At 44.1% G+C, this 17,054-nt stretch overlaps 1 protein-coding gene across 4 annotated transcripts in view; it reads left to right on the top strand.

Moving 5' to 3' along the window:
- The first annotated feature begins 747 nt into the window (after window positions 1-747).
- NRBP1 (nuclear receptor binding protein 1) overlaps window positions 748-17,054 on the top strand; it is a 51,325-nt gene continuing 35,018 nt past the window's right edge. For all 4 annotated transcript variants that reach the window (XM_077489380.1, XM_077489379.1, XM_077489378.1 and 1 more), the window contains exons 1-2: window positions 748-863; window positions 15,788-16,022. In XM_077489380.1, coding sequence (XP_077345506.1) covers window positions 15,834-16,022 — 189 coding nt within the window. In that variant the 5' untranslated portion in view covers window positions 748-863; window positions 15,788-15,833. The remainder of the gene's footprint in view (window positions 864-15,787; window positions 16,023-17,054) is intronic.

The following is a 17,054-nucleotide window of genomic DNA, read 5'->3' as shown; positions in this document are numbered from 1 at the left end:
ACAGGACCTCTTCTATGGGACAGACCCTCTTTTATGGGACAGGGCCTCTTCTATGGGACAAATCGTGTTCTACCGGGCAGATTCTTTTCTACGGGTCAGGACCTCTTCTACAGGCAGATCCTCCTCTTCAGGACAGGACCTATTTTGATGTATTTTTTTGACAGTAGATAGGACCTATAAGAAATATACAAAAAATTGTAACTTTTAAAAAGAAGTCCACTTTTTCATATATAGCAGCGCATGCACACTCTTAAAAGATTTTTTATATAAGGTGAGTTCATTAAAATTTTGATCAGTGTCCAGAATAGAAGGTGCTTATTTTATCCATTCTCTGTTGTGATTAAACTGCAGCTTCCACCATAAAAGTTCACCACTTGTGGAGAGGACCTCTTCTTCAGGAAAGGACCTCCTTTATGGGACAAGGTCTCTTCTATAACACAGATCCATCTCTACAAGTCCAATCCTCTTCCATAGGACAGGACCACTCCTACAGGACGAATCTTCTTCTATAGGTCGGGAGTACAGGACAAGCCTTGTGAGTTATCATACTATCGGAAAGGAATGTGTTGGAGGCGGGCCGGGGGCGGTGCTTGTCGGCATAGCGGAGTAAGGGGAAGACGAGAGAAGAAGAGGCGGGGCTGTGTATCACTCTGACATGATTGGTCTTCCTCTGATACTCCGTTCTCTGCTCCTCCCACTTTCCCCGTCACTCTCTCGATGGAGTCCCTGTGGTCCCGCCCCCCTAAACGTATTCCGTCATGTGCGTGTGACGTCACCAGACGGCGCTACACCCCTCAGCTGTGAGGAGAGAACCGGAGAACGGGGTGAGGTGCGGCCTACAGTGACCGAGAGAAAGCGGGGAGGTGAGGAGACTTCCGGAGGGTGTCTGTGTGACCGGGGACCCCCAGTGCTTCTGTATAATACTCCCCCGCTATATGATCTATATACTCCCCCTATAATGATCTATATACTCCCCTTCCCCTCTATGTGATCTATATATTCCCCTCCCCCTATATATGATCTATATACTCCCCCTATAATGATATATATACCCCTATCCCCTATATATGATCTATATACTCCCCTCCCCTATATATGATCTATATGCTCCCCCTATATATGATCTATATACTCCCCTTCCCCTCTATGTGATCTATATATTCCCCTCCCCCTATATATGATCTATATACTCCCCCTATAATGATCTATATACCCCTATCCCCTATATATGATCTATATACTCCCCTCCCCTATATATGATCTATATGCTCCCCCTATAATAATCTATATACTCCCCTTCCCCTCCATGTGATCTATATATTCCCCTCCCCCTATATATGATCTATATACTCCCCCTATAATGATCTATATACCCCTATCCCCTATATATGATCTATATACTCCCCTCCCCTATATTGATCTATATGCTCCCCCTATATATGATCTATATACTCTCCCTATATATGATCTATATACCCCTTCCCTTATATATAATCTATGTACTCCCCCTTCCCCTATATATAATCTATATACTCCCCTATATATAACCTATACACCCCCTCTATATATGATATATATATATATATACTCCACATCCCCTATATATGATCTATATACTCCCCTTCCCCTATACATGATCTCTATACTCACCTCCCCTATATATGATCTATATGCCCCCTATATTTGATGATCTCCATACTCCCCTCCCCCTATTTATGATCTCCATACACCCCCTCCCCTATATATGATCTATATACGCCCTCCCCTATCTATGATCTATATACTCCCCCTATATATGATCTATTTACACCCCCCCTGTATATGATCTATTTACTCCCCTCCCTCTATGACCTATATACTCCCCTCCCCTATATATAATCCCCTATATATTAGCTATATACACCCCTCCCCTATATATAAGCTAAATACCCCCCTCTCCATATATAATCTATATACTCCCTCTATATATTATCTATATACTTCTCTTCTTATATATGATCTATATACTCCCCCATATATGATCTATATACCCTCCTCACCCTATATATGATCTGTATACTCCCCCTCCCCATATATATGTGATCTATATACTCCCCTATTTATGATATATATATATACTCCCCTCCCCCTATATATGAGCTATATACTACCCCTCCCCTATATATGATATATATACTCCCCCCTATATATGATCTATATACTCCCCCTATATATGATCTATGTACTCCCATATATATAATATATATACTCCCACTCCCCTCTATATAGGATCTATTCACTCCCCTATATATGAGCTATATACTTCCCTATATATAATCAATATACTTCTCTCCCCTATATATGATCTGTATACTCTCTATATACCCCTCCCCTATATATATGATCTATATACTCCCCCTATGTATGATCTATATACTCCCCAATACATGATGTATATACTCTCACCCACCCTCTATATATGATCTATATACTTCCCATATATATATATATATATATATATACACACACCCCCATATATGATCTATATACTCCCCCTATATATGATCTATATACTCCCCTTTCCCTATATGTGATATATACTCCCCTCCCCTATATATGATCTACACACTCCCTTACCCTATATATGATCTATATACTCCCCTATATATGAGCTATATACTTCCCTCCCCCTATATATAATATACACACTCCCCCTCTATACATGAACTATATACTCCCCTTCCCCTATATATGATCTCTATACTCCCCTCTCCTATATATGATCTATACGCCCCTATATACGATGATCTATATACTCCCCCTATTTATGATCTACATACTCCCCTCCCCTATATATGATCTACATATTCCCTTCCCTATATATGATCGATACACCCCCTATATATGATGATCTATATACTCCCCTTCCCCTATATATGATGTATTTATTCCCCTTCCCTTATATGTGATTTATATACTCCCCTTCCCCAATATATGATCTATATACCCCCATTCCCCCCTACATATGAGCTATATACTCCCCTATATATCATCTATATACTTCTCTCCCCTATATATGATCTATGTACTCTCTATATACCTCCTCCCCCTATATATATGATCTATATACTCCCCCTATGTATGATCTATACACTCCCCCATATATGATGTATATACTCTCACCCACCCTCTATATATGATCTATATACTTCACTCCCTAATATATATATATGAGCTATATACTCCCCTTCCCCTATATATGGGATATATATACTTCCCTTCCCCTATATGTGACCTATACACTCCCCTTACCCTGTATATGAGCTATATACTCCCCCTATATATGATCTATATACTCCCCTCCCCCTATATATAATCTACACACTCCCCCTCTATATATGATCTATATACCCCCTTAGATATGATCTCTATACTCCCCTCTCCTATATATGATCTATACGCCCCTATATACGATGATCTATATACTCCCCCTATTTATTATCTACATACTCCCCCCCCCCCCTATATATGATCTACATATTCCCTTCCCTATATATGATCTATACACCCCCTATATATGATGATCTATATCAGGGTTCTCAAACTGGCGGCCCTCCAGCTGTTGCGAAACTACAAGTCCCATCATGCCCTTGCCTGTGGGAGTCAAGCTTGTAACTGTAAGCCTTGCAATGCCTCATGGGACTTGTAGTTTTGCAACAGCTGGAGGGCCAACAGTTTGAGACCTCTGATCTATATACTCCCCTTCCCCTATATATGATGTATTTACTCCCCTTCCCTTATATATGATTTATATACTCCCCTCCCCCTTTGTATGATTTACTTGCTCCCCTTCCTCTATGATTCATATACTCCCCCTCTATAAATTATATATGTATACAGTAGATATAAAAAGTCTACACACCCCTGTTTTAAAATGTCAGGTTTCTGTGATGTAAAAAAATGAGAGAAAGATAAATCATTTCAGAACTTTTCCCACCTTTAGGCTGGGTTCACACTGCTGCGATGCGGGAACGCTGCGCATCTACTGCGGGTTCCCGCATCGCATGCCTCCTGCCGGCAGTTCACACTGCCCTATGCAAACTGTTGGGACTGTCATTGAAAAGTTAATGACACCCCCAGATCAGTTCACATATCGCAGTGCGATCTGCAAACTCGGACAGGAATCGGAGCGCATGGTGTGAACACCCATGCCATCCCATTCTGCTGCAGACCAAAAAAAGGGTCCTGTGCGAGTTTGCGGCGGGTGCGATGCGAATTCAGCCATACTATCTGTATGACTGAACTCGCATCACACAGAGATCAGATGTAATTTGCACTGCAGTGCGAATCACATCTGATCTTGTCACCGCAGCAGTGTGAACCCAGCCTTAATATGACCTATAAACTGTACAACTCGGTTTAAAAAGGTAAAAATAAAAAAAATGAAATAATGTGGTTGCATAAGTGTGCACACCCTCTAATAGCTGGGGCGTAGCTTTGTTCAGAATAAAGCAATCACATTCAAACTGATGTTATATAGGAGTCAGTACACATCTGCCATCATTTAGAGTGCCTCTGATTAACCCCAAATAAAGTTCAGCTGTTCTCGTAGGTCTTTCCTGACATTTTCTTAGTCGCGTCCTACAGCAAAAGCCATGGTCCACAGAGAGCTTCCAAAGCATCAGAGGGATCTCATTGTTAAAAAGGTATCAGTCAGGAGAAGAGTACAAAATGATTTCCAAGGCATCAGATATACCACGGAACACGGTGAAGACAGTCATCATCAAGTGGAGAAAATATGGCACAGCAGTGACATCGCCAAGAACTGGACGTCCCTCCAAAATTGATGAAAAGAAAACCGGTCAGGGAGGCGGCCAAGAGAGCTACAGCAACATTGCAGGAGCTGCAGGAATATCTGGCAAGTACTGGCTGTGTGGTACATGTGACAACAATCGCCCGTATTCTTCATATGTCTGGGCTATGAGGTAGAGTGGAAAGACGGAAGCCTTTTCTTGTGAAGAAAAACATCCAAGCCCGGTTACATTTTGCAAAAACGCATCTGAAGTCTCCCAAAAGCCTGTGGGAAAAGGTGTTCTGGTCTGAGCTTTCTGGCCATAATTCCAAAAGATATGAACAACACCAAGAGACCACCATGAATCAATGAAATACTTGTATAGCGCACAACGCAAACTGAATCGCCTCTAGGCGCTGTGGCGAGCTTTGATCATCAGCTAGAAGAGGAAGGTCTTGAGTTTTTTTCCTAAAGGCCAGGTGATTTTCTTCCAGGCGGATGTTGATTGGTAGAGCATTCCATAGCCGAGGCCCTTGGACAGCGAATCTCCGATCACCCTTGGATTTATACCGGGCTTTGGGCACGAGGAGGAGGTTTTTGTTGGCTGATGGAAGACTGCGGTTTGGTGTGTAATGATTTATTTTCTCCATTAGGTATTGCAGAGCTTCTCTATGCACGCATTTGTGGGTGAGGCAAAGGGTCTTGAACGTGATCCGATTTTTTACGGTTAGCCAATGTAAGCTCCTCAGCGAAGGAGAGATGGATTCCCAGGGTTTTTTTCCTGTTATCAGCCTTGCCGCCGTGTTTTGGATCAGTTGTAATCGCGCAAGTTGATGTTGTGGTAATCCTATGTAAAGCGAGTTTGCTTAGTCCAGTCGTGAATTAACGATTGTTCCAACTACCACTGCTTTGTCATTCTTTGGGATAAAAGGGATGAGTCTGCGTAAGCATGCGTAGCAGATGGTGAGATCCACTGACTACAGATCCTAATTGCGCATCCATTGACATTTGTGAGTCTAAACTAACCCCGAGACTCTTAGTCTTGGTCCTTGGGGAGAGACTCTTAGTCTTGGTCCTTGGGGAGAGACTCTTAGCCTTGGTCCTTGGGGAGAGACTCTTAGCCTTGGTCCTTGGGGAGAGACTCTTAGCCTTGGTCCTTGGGGAGAGACTCTTAGCCTTGGTCCTTGGGGAGAGACTCTTAGCCTTGGTCCTTGGGGAGAGACTCTTAGCCTTGGTCCTTGGGGAGAGACTCTTAGCCTTGGTCCTTGGGGAGAGACTCTTAGCCTTGGTCCTTGGGGAGAGACTCTTAGCCTTGGTCCTTGGGGAGAGACTCTTAGCCTTGGTCCTTGGGGAGAGACTCTTAGCCTTGGTCCTTGGGGAGAGACTCTTAGCCTTGGTCCTTGGGGAGAGACTCTTAGCCTTGGTCCTTGGGGAGAGACTCTTAGCCTTGGTCCTTGGGGAGAGACTCTTAGCCTTGGTCCTTGGGGAGAGACTCTTAGCCTTGGTCCTTGGGGAGATGGTCTGCCCAAAGACGGCGGGTGGAGTCCAGGAGGTTTTGGTTACGGCATTATGATTTGGGTGTAAGATAAGAAGCTCTGTCTTTGATTCGTTGAGTTTGAGGGAGTTGGTGGTCATCCAGTCTTCTATTAAATTGAGGCAATTTTCTAGTTGTTGGTGGTGATCTTTTTGTCCAGTGATACGGAAATAAAGTTGCGTGTCATCAGCGTACGAGTGGAAGCGGAGGTCTGAACATCTGATAATTTTGGAGGAGTGGGCGGATGTAAATGTTGAAGAGAACTGGTGACAAGAATGATCCTTGAGGGACTCCGCAAGGTGACTGCCCGGGATTCAGAGAAGAATTTTCCTAGTTTCACTGTCTGTGACCGATTTCCTAGGAAGGACGCAAACCATTGGAGATCTACGTCTTGGACTCCGACTACTTCTGTGAGGTGGACGAGTAGAGTATTGTGATCTACTGTATCAAACGCTGCACTTAGGTCTAACAGTACCAAGAGACATGACTCTCCGTCATCCACTGCTTTGAGGGCGTCATCCCAAATCTTAAGGAGTGCTGTTTCTGTTCCATGACCGACCTGGGCGGAAGCCTGATTGCAGCGTGTCCAGGAGTTTGTGTGTATCCAGGTGGAGTTGTAACTGTTGTACTACAGCTTTCTCCGTGATCTTGGAAATGGTGTTAAGGCTTGTAATTGGCCTACGGTTGTTTGGGTCCTGAGGGTCCAGGTTAGGTTTCTTTAGCAGAGGTTTGACGATGCCTTGTTTGAAGGTGCTAGGAACGATCCCTTCTTGGAATGATTGGTTTATGACAGGGATCCTCAAACTACGGCCCTCCAGCTGTTGAGAAACTACACATCCCATGAGGCATTGTAAAACTCTGACATTCACAGACATGACTAGGCATGATGGGAATTGTAGTTTCTGAACAACTGGAGGGCCATAGTTTGGAGACCCATGGTTTATGAGGTGCGTTATAGTGGGAGCTACGATGTCGGAAAATTCTTTCAGTAGTTTTGTGGGAATGATGTCAATTGGTGAGGTACTGTCACGAAGTTTATTGATGATGTTTTTTGTGGTGTCCGCGGTAATTGGGGTCAGTGAAAATTTCGGCGGTTGTGGAATGTTGGTGTAGATATCCTCTTTTTTTTGTTTTTGATGGCTGAGGTTGGCTGTTTTCTTCTGACAAATTGTTTTCCTGATGGTTTCGACTTTATCGATGAAGATACCAACCGTGGAGCATGGTGGTGGCAGCATCGTGCTTTGGGGCTGTTTTTCTTCAGCTGGAACAGGGACCCTAGTCAAGTTAGAAGGAATTATGAACAGTTCCAAATATCAGTCAATATTGGCACAAAACCTTCAGGCTAGAAAGCTGAACGTGAAGAGGAACTTCATCTTTCAGTATGACAACGACCCAAAGCGCAGTAGGACCTTGGATAACCACTTCGCATCCAGGCCAATTCTGACATTTCTCTCCTACATGTAAAATTCCTAATTTTTTTGCTAGAAAATTACATAGAACCCCCAAACATTATATATGTTTTTTTTTTAGCAAAGACCCTAGAGAATACAATGGCGCTCGTTGCAACTTTTTTTTATCTCGCACGGTATTTGCGCAGCAATTTTTCGAACACGTTTTTTTCAGAAAAAAAACTGTTTCATGCTTAAAAAAAAAAAAAAACAAACAGTGAAGTTAGCCCAATTTTTTTGCATAATGTGAAAGAGGAGGATACGCCGAGTAAATAGATACCCAACATGTCACGCTTCAAAATTGCACGCGCTTGTGGAATGGCGCCAAACTTTGGTATTTAAAAATCCCCATAGGCGACGCTTTAATTTTTTTTACTGGTTACATATTTTGGGTTACAGAGGAGGTCTAGGGCTAGAATTATTGCTCTCACTCTAACGTGCGCGGCAATACCTCACATGTGTGGTTTGAACACCGTTTTCATATGTGGGCGGGACTTACGCATGCGTTCGCTTCTGTGTGCGAGCTCACGGGGACAGGGGCGCTTTAAATTTTTTTTTTTTTTTTTTTTGTTTTATTTTTTTTTTTTTAGTTTTATACTTAAAAAAATAAAAAATAAAAATTGATGACTTTTATTCCTATTACAAGGAATGTAAACATCCCTAGTAATAGGAATATGGCACGATCGGACCTATTTACAGTGAGATATGGGGTCAATAAGACCCCATATCTCACCTCTAGGCTGGGAAGAATTAAAAAAAAAAAAAAAAAAAAAAAACGATCCTGGCTTCCTAGCCAGATCGGCGCCGTTAATTTGAATACCGAGGCCGGGCGTGACGTCATAACATCGCGCCCGGCCTCCAAACGATCATAGAGACTCCGGGGACAATCTAGTCCGCCGGAAATCTCTATGGTTGCTTGCTGGGGCCGGCGGATCCTGTGACCGACTCACCGATGAAAACGGTGAGTCGATAGAAGCACCGGCGGGAGGGGGGGGGCGTCCCCTCCCGCCGCCCGTAAGAACGATCAAGCGGCGGAACAGCCGCTATGATCGTTCTTATGGTGCAGGGAATCGCCGGCTGAAAATGGCAATATCTGAATGAGGTCTGTGGCCTCAGGCATCATTTAGATATAACCACTGAAAGCCCATGACGTCAATAGATGTAGTGTGGGAACCAAGTGGTTAACGAGTAACGCGGCTAACGAGCGTTTTGAAAGACGAGCAACTTTTTTTCTTTTTTTTTTATTCTGACTTGGTTTGCCAGTGTTGTCTCACAAAACGTGCAGGATTCAAGCTAATGGGGTGTGCAGTACCGCATTTGGCCAGAGGTGCAGGGGGCGCCGGGGACACTTTTGGAATCACTCAGAAATACTGGGAAACCCTCGCAAATACTCAGTTCCTGAGTGTTTCTGAGCCTTTCTGAGGCTTTCCGAGTTCAGTTGAATATTTCCGAGGCTCTCTGCCCCCCCCCCCACACCTCTGGCCACATGCGGTATTGCATGCAATAGAAGTCAGTACGGAACGAACTATCTTCGTTTCCATTGGCTTCTATGGGGAAACTGGCTTTGATATGCAATTGCTTTGGATTACAATCATTCTCCTGGAACAGATTATGCCCGTAATCCAAGGTTCCACTGTATACATCCAAATCAACAAAGGAACGGCTTCACCAGAAGAAAATGAACGTTTTTGGAATGGCCCAGACCATGAAGAGGGCCGTGCACAGAAGATGCCCTCGCAATCTGACAGATTTGGCATGTTTTTGCAAAGAAGAGCGGGCAAATCTTGCCAAGTCGAGATGCGCCATGCTGATAGACTCATAGCCAAAAAAGACAGAGTTCTGTAATAAAATCAGAAGGTTTTATGCAGCCATATTATTTTATTTTTACTTCCCTCCACCTAACTGAGCCGCCACCGGCTGAGTTGTACAGCTCATAGGTCACATTGAAGGCGGGAAAAGTTGGCAAACTATTTCTTTGTCTCATTTTTTTTTGTACACTACAGAAACCTGACATTTTAAAGGGTGTGTAGACTTTTTATATCCTCTGTATTAGGGGCCAACCAATTATTGGTGCCGATATTCACTTTTTTTTTTTTTCTTTTTGAAGCATCGTTATCCATCACAAAACTTGCCGAAAACTTACCGATATTGCTTCAAGGAGTTGTAGCTGCAGGCATCACGCCAGTACCGTTCTTTTATAGCAGCCGGTTGGCTTTCTTGTAATAACAACCCATGTGGCTAAGCAGCCGCTTGACTGTTGTTACAAGCAGTGGGAGGGGATGTTCCCGTCCCCCCGCTCGCCCCGGACTTTCCCGTCCCACCACTTGCCCAGAGCCACCACACCCGCCGGCTGGCCGAAGATCCGAACAAAGCACATGATCTAGTAACCTGGAAGCGATGTCATGACATCATTTCCGGATTACTGACATCTTAAGAGCCCTTTCACACTGAGTCGCTGCCGGCGTCTGCATTTAAGCCGTGCTATTCGGCCGCTAGCGAGGCGGTTTTAACACCCCCCCCCCCGCTAGTGGTTGAAAAGGGGTTAAATCCGCCCGCAAATGCCCCATTGATTTCAATTTGGAGCAGCGGTGGAGGAGCGGTGAGTTCACCGCTCCTTCACCACTCCAAAGAAGCTGCTGGCAGGATTTTTTCTGATGCTCTGCCAGCGCACCGCTCCAGTGGGCTTTCACACTGGAGTGAATGGAGCAGCTGTTTAAAACCCCTTTCACACCACACCACCCATAGTGTGGGCGGTAAAACGCTGCTAATTTTAGGCCGCTAGCAGGGCTCTTTTACCCACCGCTAGCGGCCGAGAAAGGGTTAAAACCGGCGGCAATATGCTGCAATAGCGGCGTTTTGCTGGCGGTATTATAGCACTGCCCCATTGATTTCAATGGGGAGCAGCGGTGGAGGAGCGGTAAACACACCGCTCCTTCACCGCTCCAAAGAAGCTGCTGGCAGGACTTTTTTCTGACGTCCTGCCAGCGCACCGCTGTAGTGTGAAAGCCCTCGGGGCTTTCACACTACAGACAGTGGTGCAGCTTTTTTAGGGCAGATTGTAGACGCTATTTCTAATGCTATAGCGCCTGTAAAACGTCCTGGTGTGAAAGGGGTCTTAAGGCGTTTTGCAGGCGCTATTTTTAACGCTATAGTACCTGCAAAAGGCTCCAGTGTGAAAGGGGTCTAAAAGCGCCAGTTTAAAAAAAATTGGGCAGAGGAGGGGTTTGGGGTCTTATAGGCCCCATATCTCTCCATAAAGAGTACCTGTCACTGCCTAATTACTGTAAAAAGGGATGTTTACATTCCTTGTGACAGCAATAAAGTGATTTAAAAAAAAAATAAAAAAATGAAAAGGACCATATAAAAATTTAAAATGTACAGAATATCGACACCTGCTATCTGCCTGAAAGGCAGATAAAAAAAAAATCTGTATCGCCCATTAAAAAATGATATTGGGCGATCCCTGCACACTTTATGCACCCCTCCCTATATATGTATGTATGTATGTATGTATATATAACAACCCCTTCCGAGATATAGATAGATATCGAGATAGAGATATCGATCTCTCTATATATAGATACATACGTATATCTCTCTCTATATATTATATATATATATATATATATATATATATGTGTGTGTGTGTGTGTATAATATATATAATTACACACACACACCCTTCCCCCCTCTATATTAGTGATAGGTTAGTGTTTGGTTGAAGCCATTTATTATCAATCAGCTGTGTTTACTCTCTCTCTAAATTATAATGACAACAGAAACTACCCAAATGTCCCTGATCAAAAGTTTACATACCCCAGTTCTTAATACTGTGTAATGCCCCCCTTTAACATCAATGACAGCTTGAAGTCTTTTGTGGTATTTGTGGATGAGGCCTTTTATCTTCTCAGATGGTGAAGCTGCCCATATCTCTTGGCAAAAAAGCCTCCAGTCCCTGTAAATTCTCGGGCTGTCTTGCATGAACGGCACGTTTTGAGATCTCCCCAGGGTGGCTCAATGATATTGAGGTCAGGAGACTGAGATGGCAACTCCAGAACCTTCACTTTATTCTGCTGTAGCCAATGACAGGTCCACTTGGCCTTGTGTTTTTTGGATAATTGCCATGTTGGAATGTCCAAGTACGTCCCATGCGCAGCTTCCTGGCTGATGAATGCAAATGTTCCTTCAGTATTTTTTGATAACATACTGCATTCATCTTGCCATTAATTTTGACCAAATTTCCTGTGCCTTTTGTAGGTCACACATCCCCAAAACATCAGCGATCCAGATCCGTGTTTCATAGTAGGAATGGTGGACCTTTCATCATAGGCCTTGTTGACTCCTCTCCAGATGTAGTGTTTATGGTTGTAGCCCAAAAGCTCAATTTTAGTCTCATCACTCCAAATGACTTTGTGCCGGAAGGTTTGAGGCTTGTCTCTGTGCTGTTTGGCGTATTGTAAGCGGGATACTTTGTGACATTTGTGTAGTAATGGCTTTCTTCTTGTGACTCAACCATGCAGCCCATCTTTCTTCAAGTGCCTCCTTATTGTGCATCTTGAAACACATGTTCTCAGTCCTATATTTCACCTGAAGTTATTTGTGGGTTTTTCTTTGAATCCCAAACAATTTTCCTGGCAGTTGTGGCTGAAATTTTAGTTGGTCTACCTGACCGTGGTTTGATTTCAACGGAACCCCTCATTTCCCACTTTGCTATCTTTTCATATCCCTTTCCTGTTTTATACAGTTCAACTACCTTTTCCCTCAGATCTTTGGACAATTCTTTTGCTCTCCCCATGACTCAGAATTCAGAAACGTCAGTGCAGCACTGGATGAAAGATGCAAGGGTCTGTCAGGAGTCCAGAAACGTATTTACCTTTTATACACACACACTAATTGCAAGCAAACAGATCACAGGTGAGGATGGTTACCTTGTTAATAGCCATTTAAACCCCTTTGTGTTAACGTATATGCATGTTATCAGGCCAAAATCACCAGGGTATGTAAACCTTTGATCAGGGTCATTTGAGTAGTTTCTTTTGCCCTTGTGATATAAAAATAGTAAACACAGTTGATTGATAATAAATGGCTTCAGCCAAACACTAACCATGAGTGAAAGAAATGTTTTTGTGTTATTCATATTCTCTTAAAAATGGCCAAGAAATCATAAATTCTGCCAGGGTATGTAAACTTATGAGCACAACTGTGTATATAAATAAAAAAAATAAATGTATAACTATATACACACACACACACATTAGGGTATGTTCCTCTGGTTCTTTTGGATCCTCTCCCTCATCAGCATTTGATCCCAGGGTTCTATTGGTTCCTCTCCCTCAGTAGGGTGTGATCCTTGGATACTATTGGTTCCTTTCCTTCATTAGTGTGTGATCCTTGGGTTGTCTTGTTCCTTTCCCTCCTTGGGGTGTATTCCTCGAGTACCTTTGGATCCTCGCCCTCATCAGGGTTTGATCCTCGGGTTCTCTTGGTTCCTCTCCCTCATCAGGGTGGGATCCTCGGATTCTCTTGGTTCCTTTCCCTCAGTAGGATGTGATCCTCGGGTTCTCTTGGTTCCTCTTCCTCAGTAGACTACGGAGTGATCCTTGGGTTGTCTTGGTTCCTCTGCCTCATTAGGGTGTGATCCTTGGGTTGTCTTGGTTCCTCTGCCTCATTGGGGTGCGATCCTGGGATTCTTTTGATTCCTCTCCCTCATCAGAATGTGATCCTCGGGTTCTTTTGGTTCCTCTCCCTTGTTAGGGTGTGATCCTTTGGTTTTCTTGGTTCCTCTCCCTCATTGGGGTTGGCTCCTCAGGTTCTCTTTGTTTCTCTCCTTCATTAGAGTAGGATGCTTTGGCTCTCTATGATTCCTTTCCCTCGCTGGGGTGTAATCCTTTTTTCTTTTGGTTCCTCTCCTTCATTAGGGTGCAATCTTCGGGTTCATTCTTCGGAATGTCTTGGTTCATCCCCCTCATAGGGTTCAAAGCTTGACTTCTCTTGGCATCCGGTGTCTCTTTAGGGTGTGATCTTTGGATTGTCTTGGTTCATCTGCATCATTAGGGTGAGATCCTTGGGTTGTCTTGGTTCCTGTGCTTCATTGGGGTGTGATCCTTGGGTTATCTTGGTTCCCTTTGCCTCATTAGGGTGTGCTCCTTGGGTTGTCTTGGTTCCTTTGCCTCATTTAGATGTGATCCTTGGATTGCCTTTGTTCCTCTCCCTCGTTAGGGTGCGATCCTTGGATTGTCTTGGTTCCTTTGCCTCCTTAGGGTGTGCTCCCTGGGTTCTTTTGGATCCTCTCCCTCATCAGGGTGGGATCCTCGGATTCTCTTGGTTCCTTTCCCTCAGTAGGATGTGATCCTCGGGTTCTCTTGGTTCCTCTTCCTCAGTAGACTACGGAGTGATCCTTGGGTTGTCTTGGTTCCTCTGCCTCATTAGGGTGTGATCCTTGGGTTGTCTTGGTTCCTCTGCCTCATTGGGGTGCGATCCTGGGATTCTTTTGATTCCTCTCCCTCATCAGAATGTGATCCTCGGGTTCTTTTGGTTCCTCTCCCTTGTTAGGGTGTGATCCTTTGGTTTTCTTGGTTCCTCTCCCTCATTGGGGTTGGCTCCTCAGGTTCTCTTTGTTTCTCTCCTTCATTAGAGTAGGATGCTTTGGCTCTCTATGATTCCTTTCCCTCGCTGGGGTGTAATCCTTTTTTCTTTTGGTTCCTCTCCTTCATTAGGGTGCAATCTTCGGGTTCATTCTTCGGAATGTCTTGGTTCATCCCCCTCATAGGGTTCAAAGCTTGACTTCTCTTGGCATCCGGTGTCTCTTTAGGGTGTGATCTTTGGATTGTCTTGGTTCATCTGCATCATTAGGGTGAGATCCTTGGGTTGTCTTGGTTCCTGTGCTTCATTGGGGTGTGATCCTTGGGTTATCTTGGTTCCCTTTGCCTCATTAGGGTGTGCTCCTTGGGTTGTCTTGGTTCCTTTGCCTCATTTAGATGTGATCCTTGGATTGCCTTTGTTCCTCTCCCTCGTTAGGGTGCGATCCTTGGATTGTCTTGGTTCCTTTGCCTCCTTAGGGTGTGCTCCCTGGGTTCTTTTGGATCCTCTCCCTCATCAGGGTGTGATCCTTGGGTTCTTTTGGTTCCTATCCCTTGTTAGGGTGCGATCCTCTTTTTTTTTTTTTCTTGGCTTCTCAGGTTTTCTCCTTCATGATGGTGGGATCCTTTTGGCTCTCTATGGTTACTTTCCCTCATTAGGTGTAATCCTTTTTTTCTTTTGCTTCCTCTCCTTCATTAGGGTGCAATCCTCTGGTTCATTTGGTTCATTCTTTGGAATGTCTTGGTTCCTCTCCCTCATAGGGTTCTAAGCTTGAGCTCTCTTGGTTTCTGGGCCTCTTTAGGGTGTGATCTTTGGATTGTCTTATTTCCTCTGACTCATTAGGGTGTGGGGCCTTTGGGTTTTCTTGGTTCCTCTGCCTCATTGGGGTGGGATCCTCAGGTTATTTTGGTCCTTCTGCCTCATTAGGGTGTGATCCTTGGATTGTCTTGGTTCCTCTGCCTCTGGGTTGTGAACCTTGGATTGTCTTGGTTCCTCAGCCTCATCAGGGTATGATCCATGGGTTCTGTTGGTTCCTCTGCCTCATTAGTGTGGGATCCTTGGGTTCTGTTGGTTCCTCTGCCTCAGTAGTGTGGGATCCTTGAATTGTCTTGGTTTCTCTGCCTCAGTGGTGTGGGATCCTTGGATTGTCTTGGTTCCTCTACCTCATTAGGGTGTGATCCTTGGGTTCTCTTGGTTCCTCTGTCCTCATTAAGGTGTGAACCTCTGGTTCTCTTGGTTCCTCTGCCTCATTAGGGTGTGATCCTTGGGTTCTCTTGGTTCTTCTGCCTCATTAGACTCTGCTTGTCAGATTCTTTCCGGTCTTCTACTGTATTGTTTTCTAGGGTTGTCCCCAGGCTTTTTTTTTTTTTTTTTTATAGGTGCCTCCGGCCTTGTGCCTTCCTTAGTCTACAGCCTTGGGTCATCTATCAGATCTTGTGTTTTTGTGTTTTCCAGGCGCTGGTCCTTAGCTTTCTGGCAGAATCTGAATCAATCTAAAGCAATGTCAGAAGGGGAGAATAAAGGGGCTGGCACAGGCTCTGACCCCAAATCGGAAAGTGTGGCGTCCATGTCCCCTCCAGTGAGCGCCCCGGCAGTGACAGCCACAGAAGAGGAAGAGGAGGAGAGTGAAGACGAATCTGAGATTCTGGAGGAGTCTCCCTGTGGACGCTGGCAGAAGAGGCGAGAAGAGGTGGGTTCATTTAGTGCCTATCTAAGAATGTGAATGACTGGCACACGATGCATAAGTGTTGGTGTCTCTGTATGGGTGGCCCCTTTAACTATGGTCAGCTGACTATCAAGAGTTGTTCATAAAGTGTAACTCCAGCCAAAACTGATGCAGCTTTTTAAGCATAATCTGTGTTGAAAAGCGCAAAATCGAATAGACTCCCAATGTCCTCCCATCAGTAAGCATGTTTTGAAGGACAACCCTTCTTTCTCCAACCTCATAGAGATTGGAGAAAGAAGGGTTGTCCTTCGAAACATGCTTACTCATGGGAGGACATTGGGGGTTGTTGGCTCCCTTGCGATGGTAATAATGTTAAAAATGTAAAAAATAAAATGGTTTAAGCACCCTAGTCACCCTCGTGCACACCCCATATAAAAAGCATGGGGCATGTACACATATGCTATCCTCATGAATGTTGTAGCCATAGTCCTCAGTTAACTCTAAATTTATAAACCTGTAAAGGCTTTTAAAGCGTCATCTATGGAGAATTTTGGATACCGTCTTTTTCTGCGATCCCAGGAGCAGATTTAAGATTTGACATGTTTGGTGTCTGTTTACTCGATGCAGCCCAATGTTTTATACAACCCCAATTAAAAAAACTGAATGCAATGATTTGAAAATCTCATAAACCCTATTTTATTACCAGTAGAAAACACATCAAATGTTTAACCACTTATTCTGACACTTTGTTTATCTGTAAAAAATCATATTTTTTTTTGCTAAAAAAATTACTTTGAGCCACCAAACATTATATGGATGGAAAGGGGGGTGTTGACATAGTTGCAGGGTGCACAATTGATTAGTAATGACTTATGGTGGTAAGAATTTGGGAGGTGGGGTGCTATTTGAAAATGTGTCCAGTGCTATAGCGTTCTCTTTTGTACTGTAAGCAGCAGGGAAGGGAATCTGCCCAATCTGTATGGCAAGTGCAATTGGAGGTTCTCCGATGGAGCTGCAGGGGGGTGCTAACATTTTTTTTCCCTTGCTTTCTTTTTG

Source organism: Lithobates pipiens, unplaced genomic scaffold (genome assembly GCF_037356315.1).
Source record: "Lithobates pipiens isolate NorthernLeopardFrog02 unplaced genomic scaffold, aLitPip1_a1.2 Scaffold_18, whole genome shotgun sequence".
NCBI lineage: Eukaryota > Metazoa > Chordata > Amphibia > Anura > Ranidae > Lithobates > Lithobates pipiens.
The sequence above is the reverse complement of the archived record's forward strand: the minus strand, read 5'-3'. Positions and strand labels throughout refer to the sequence as shown.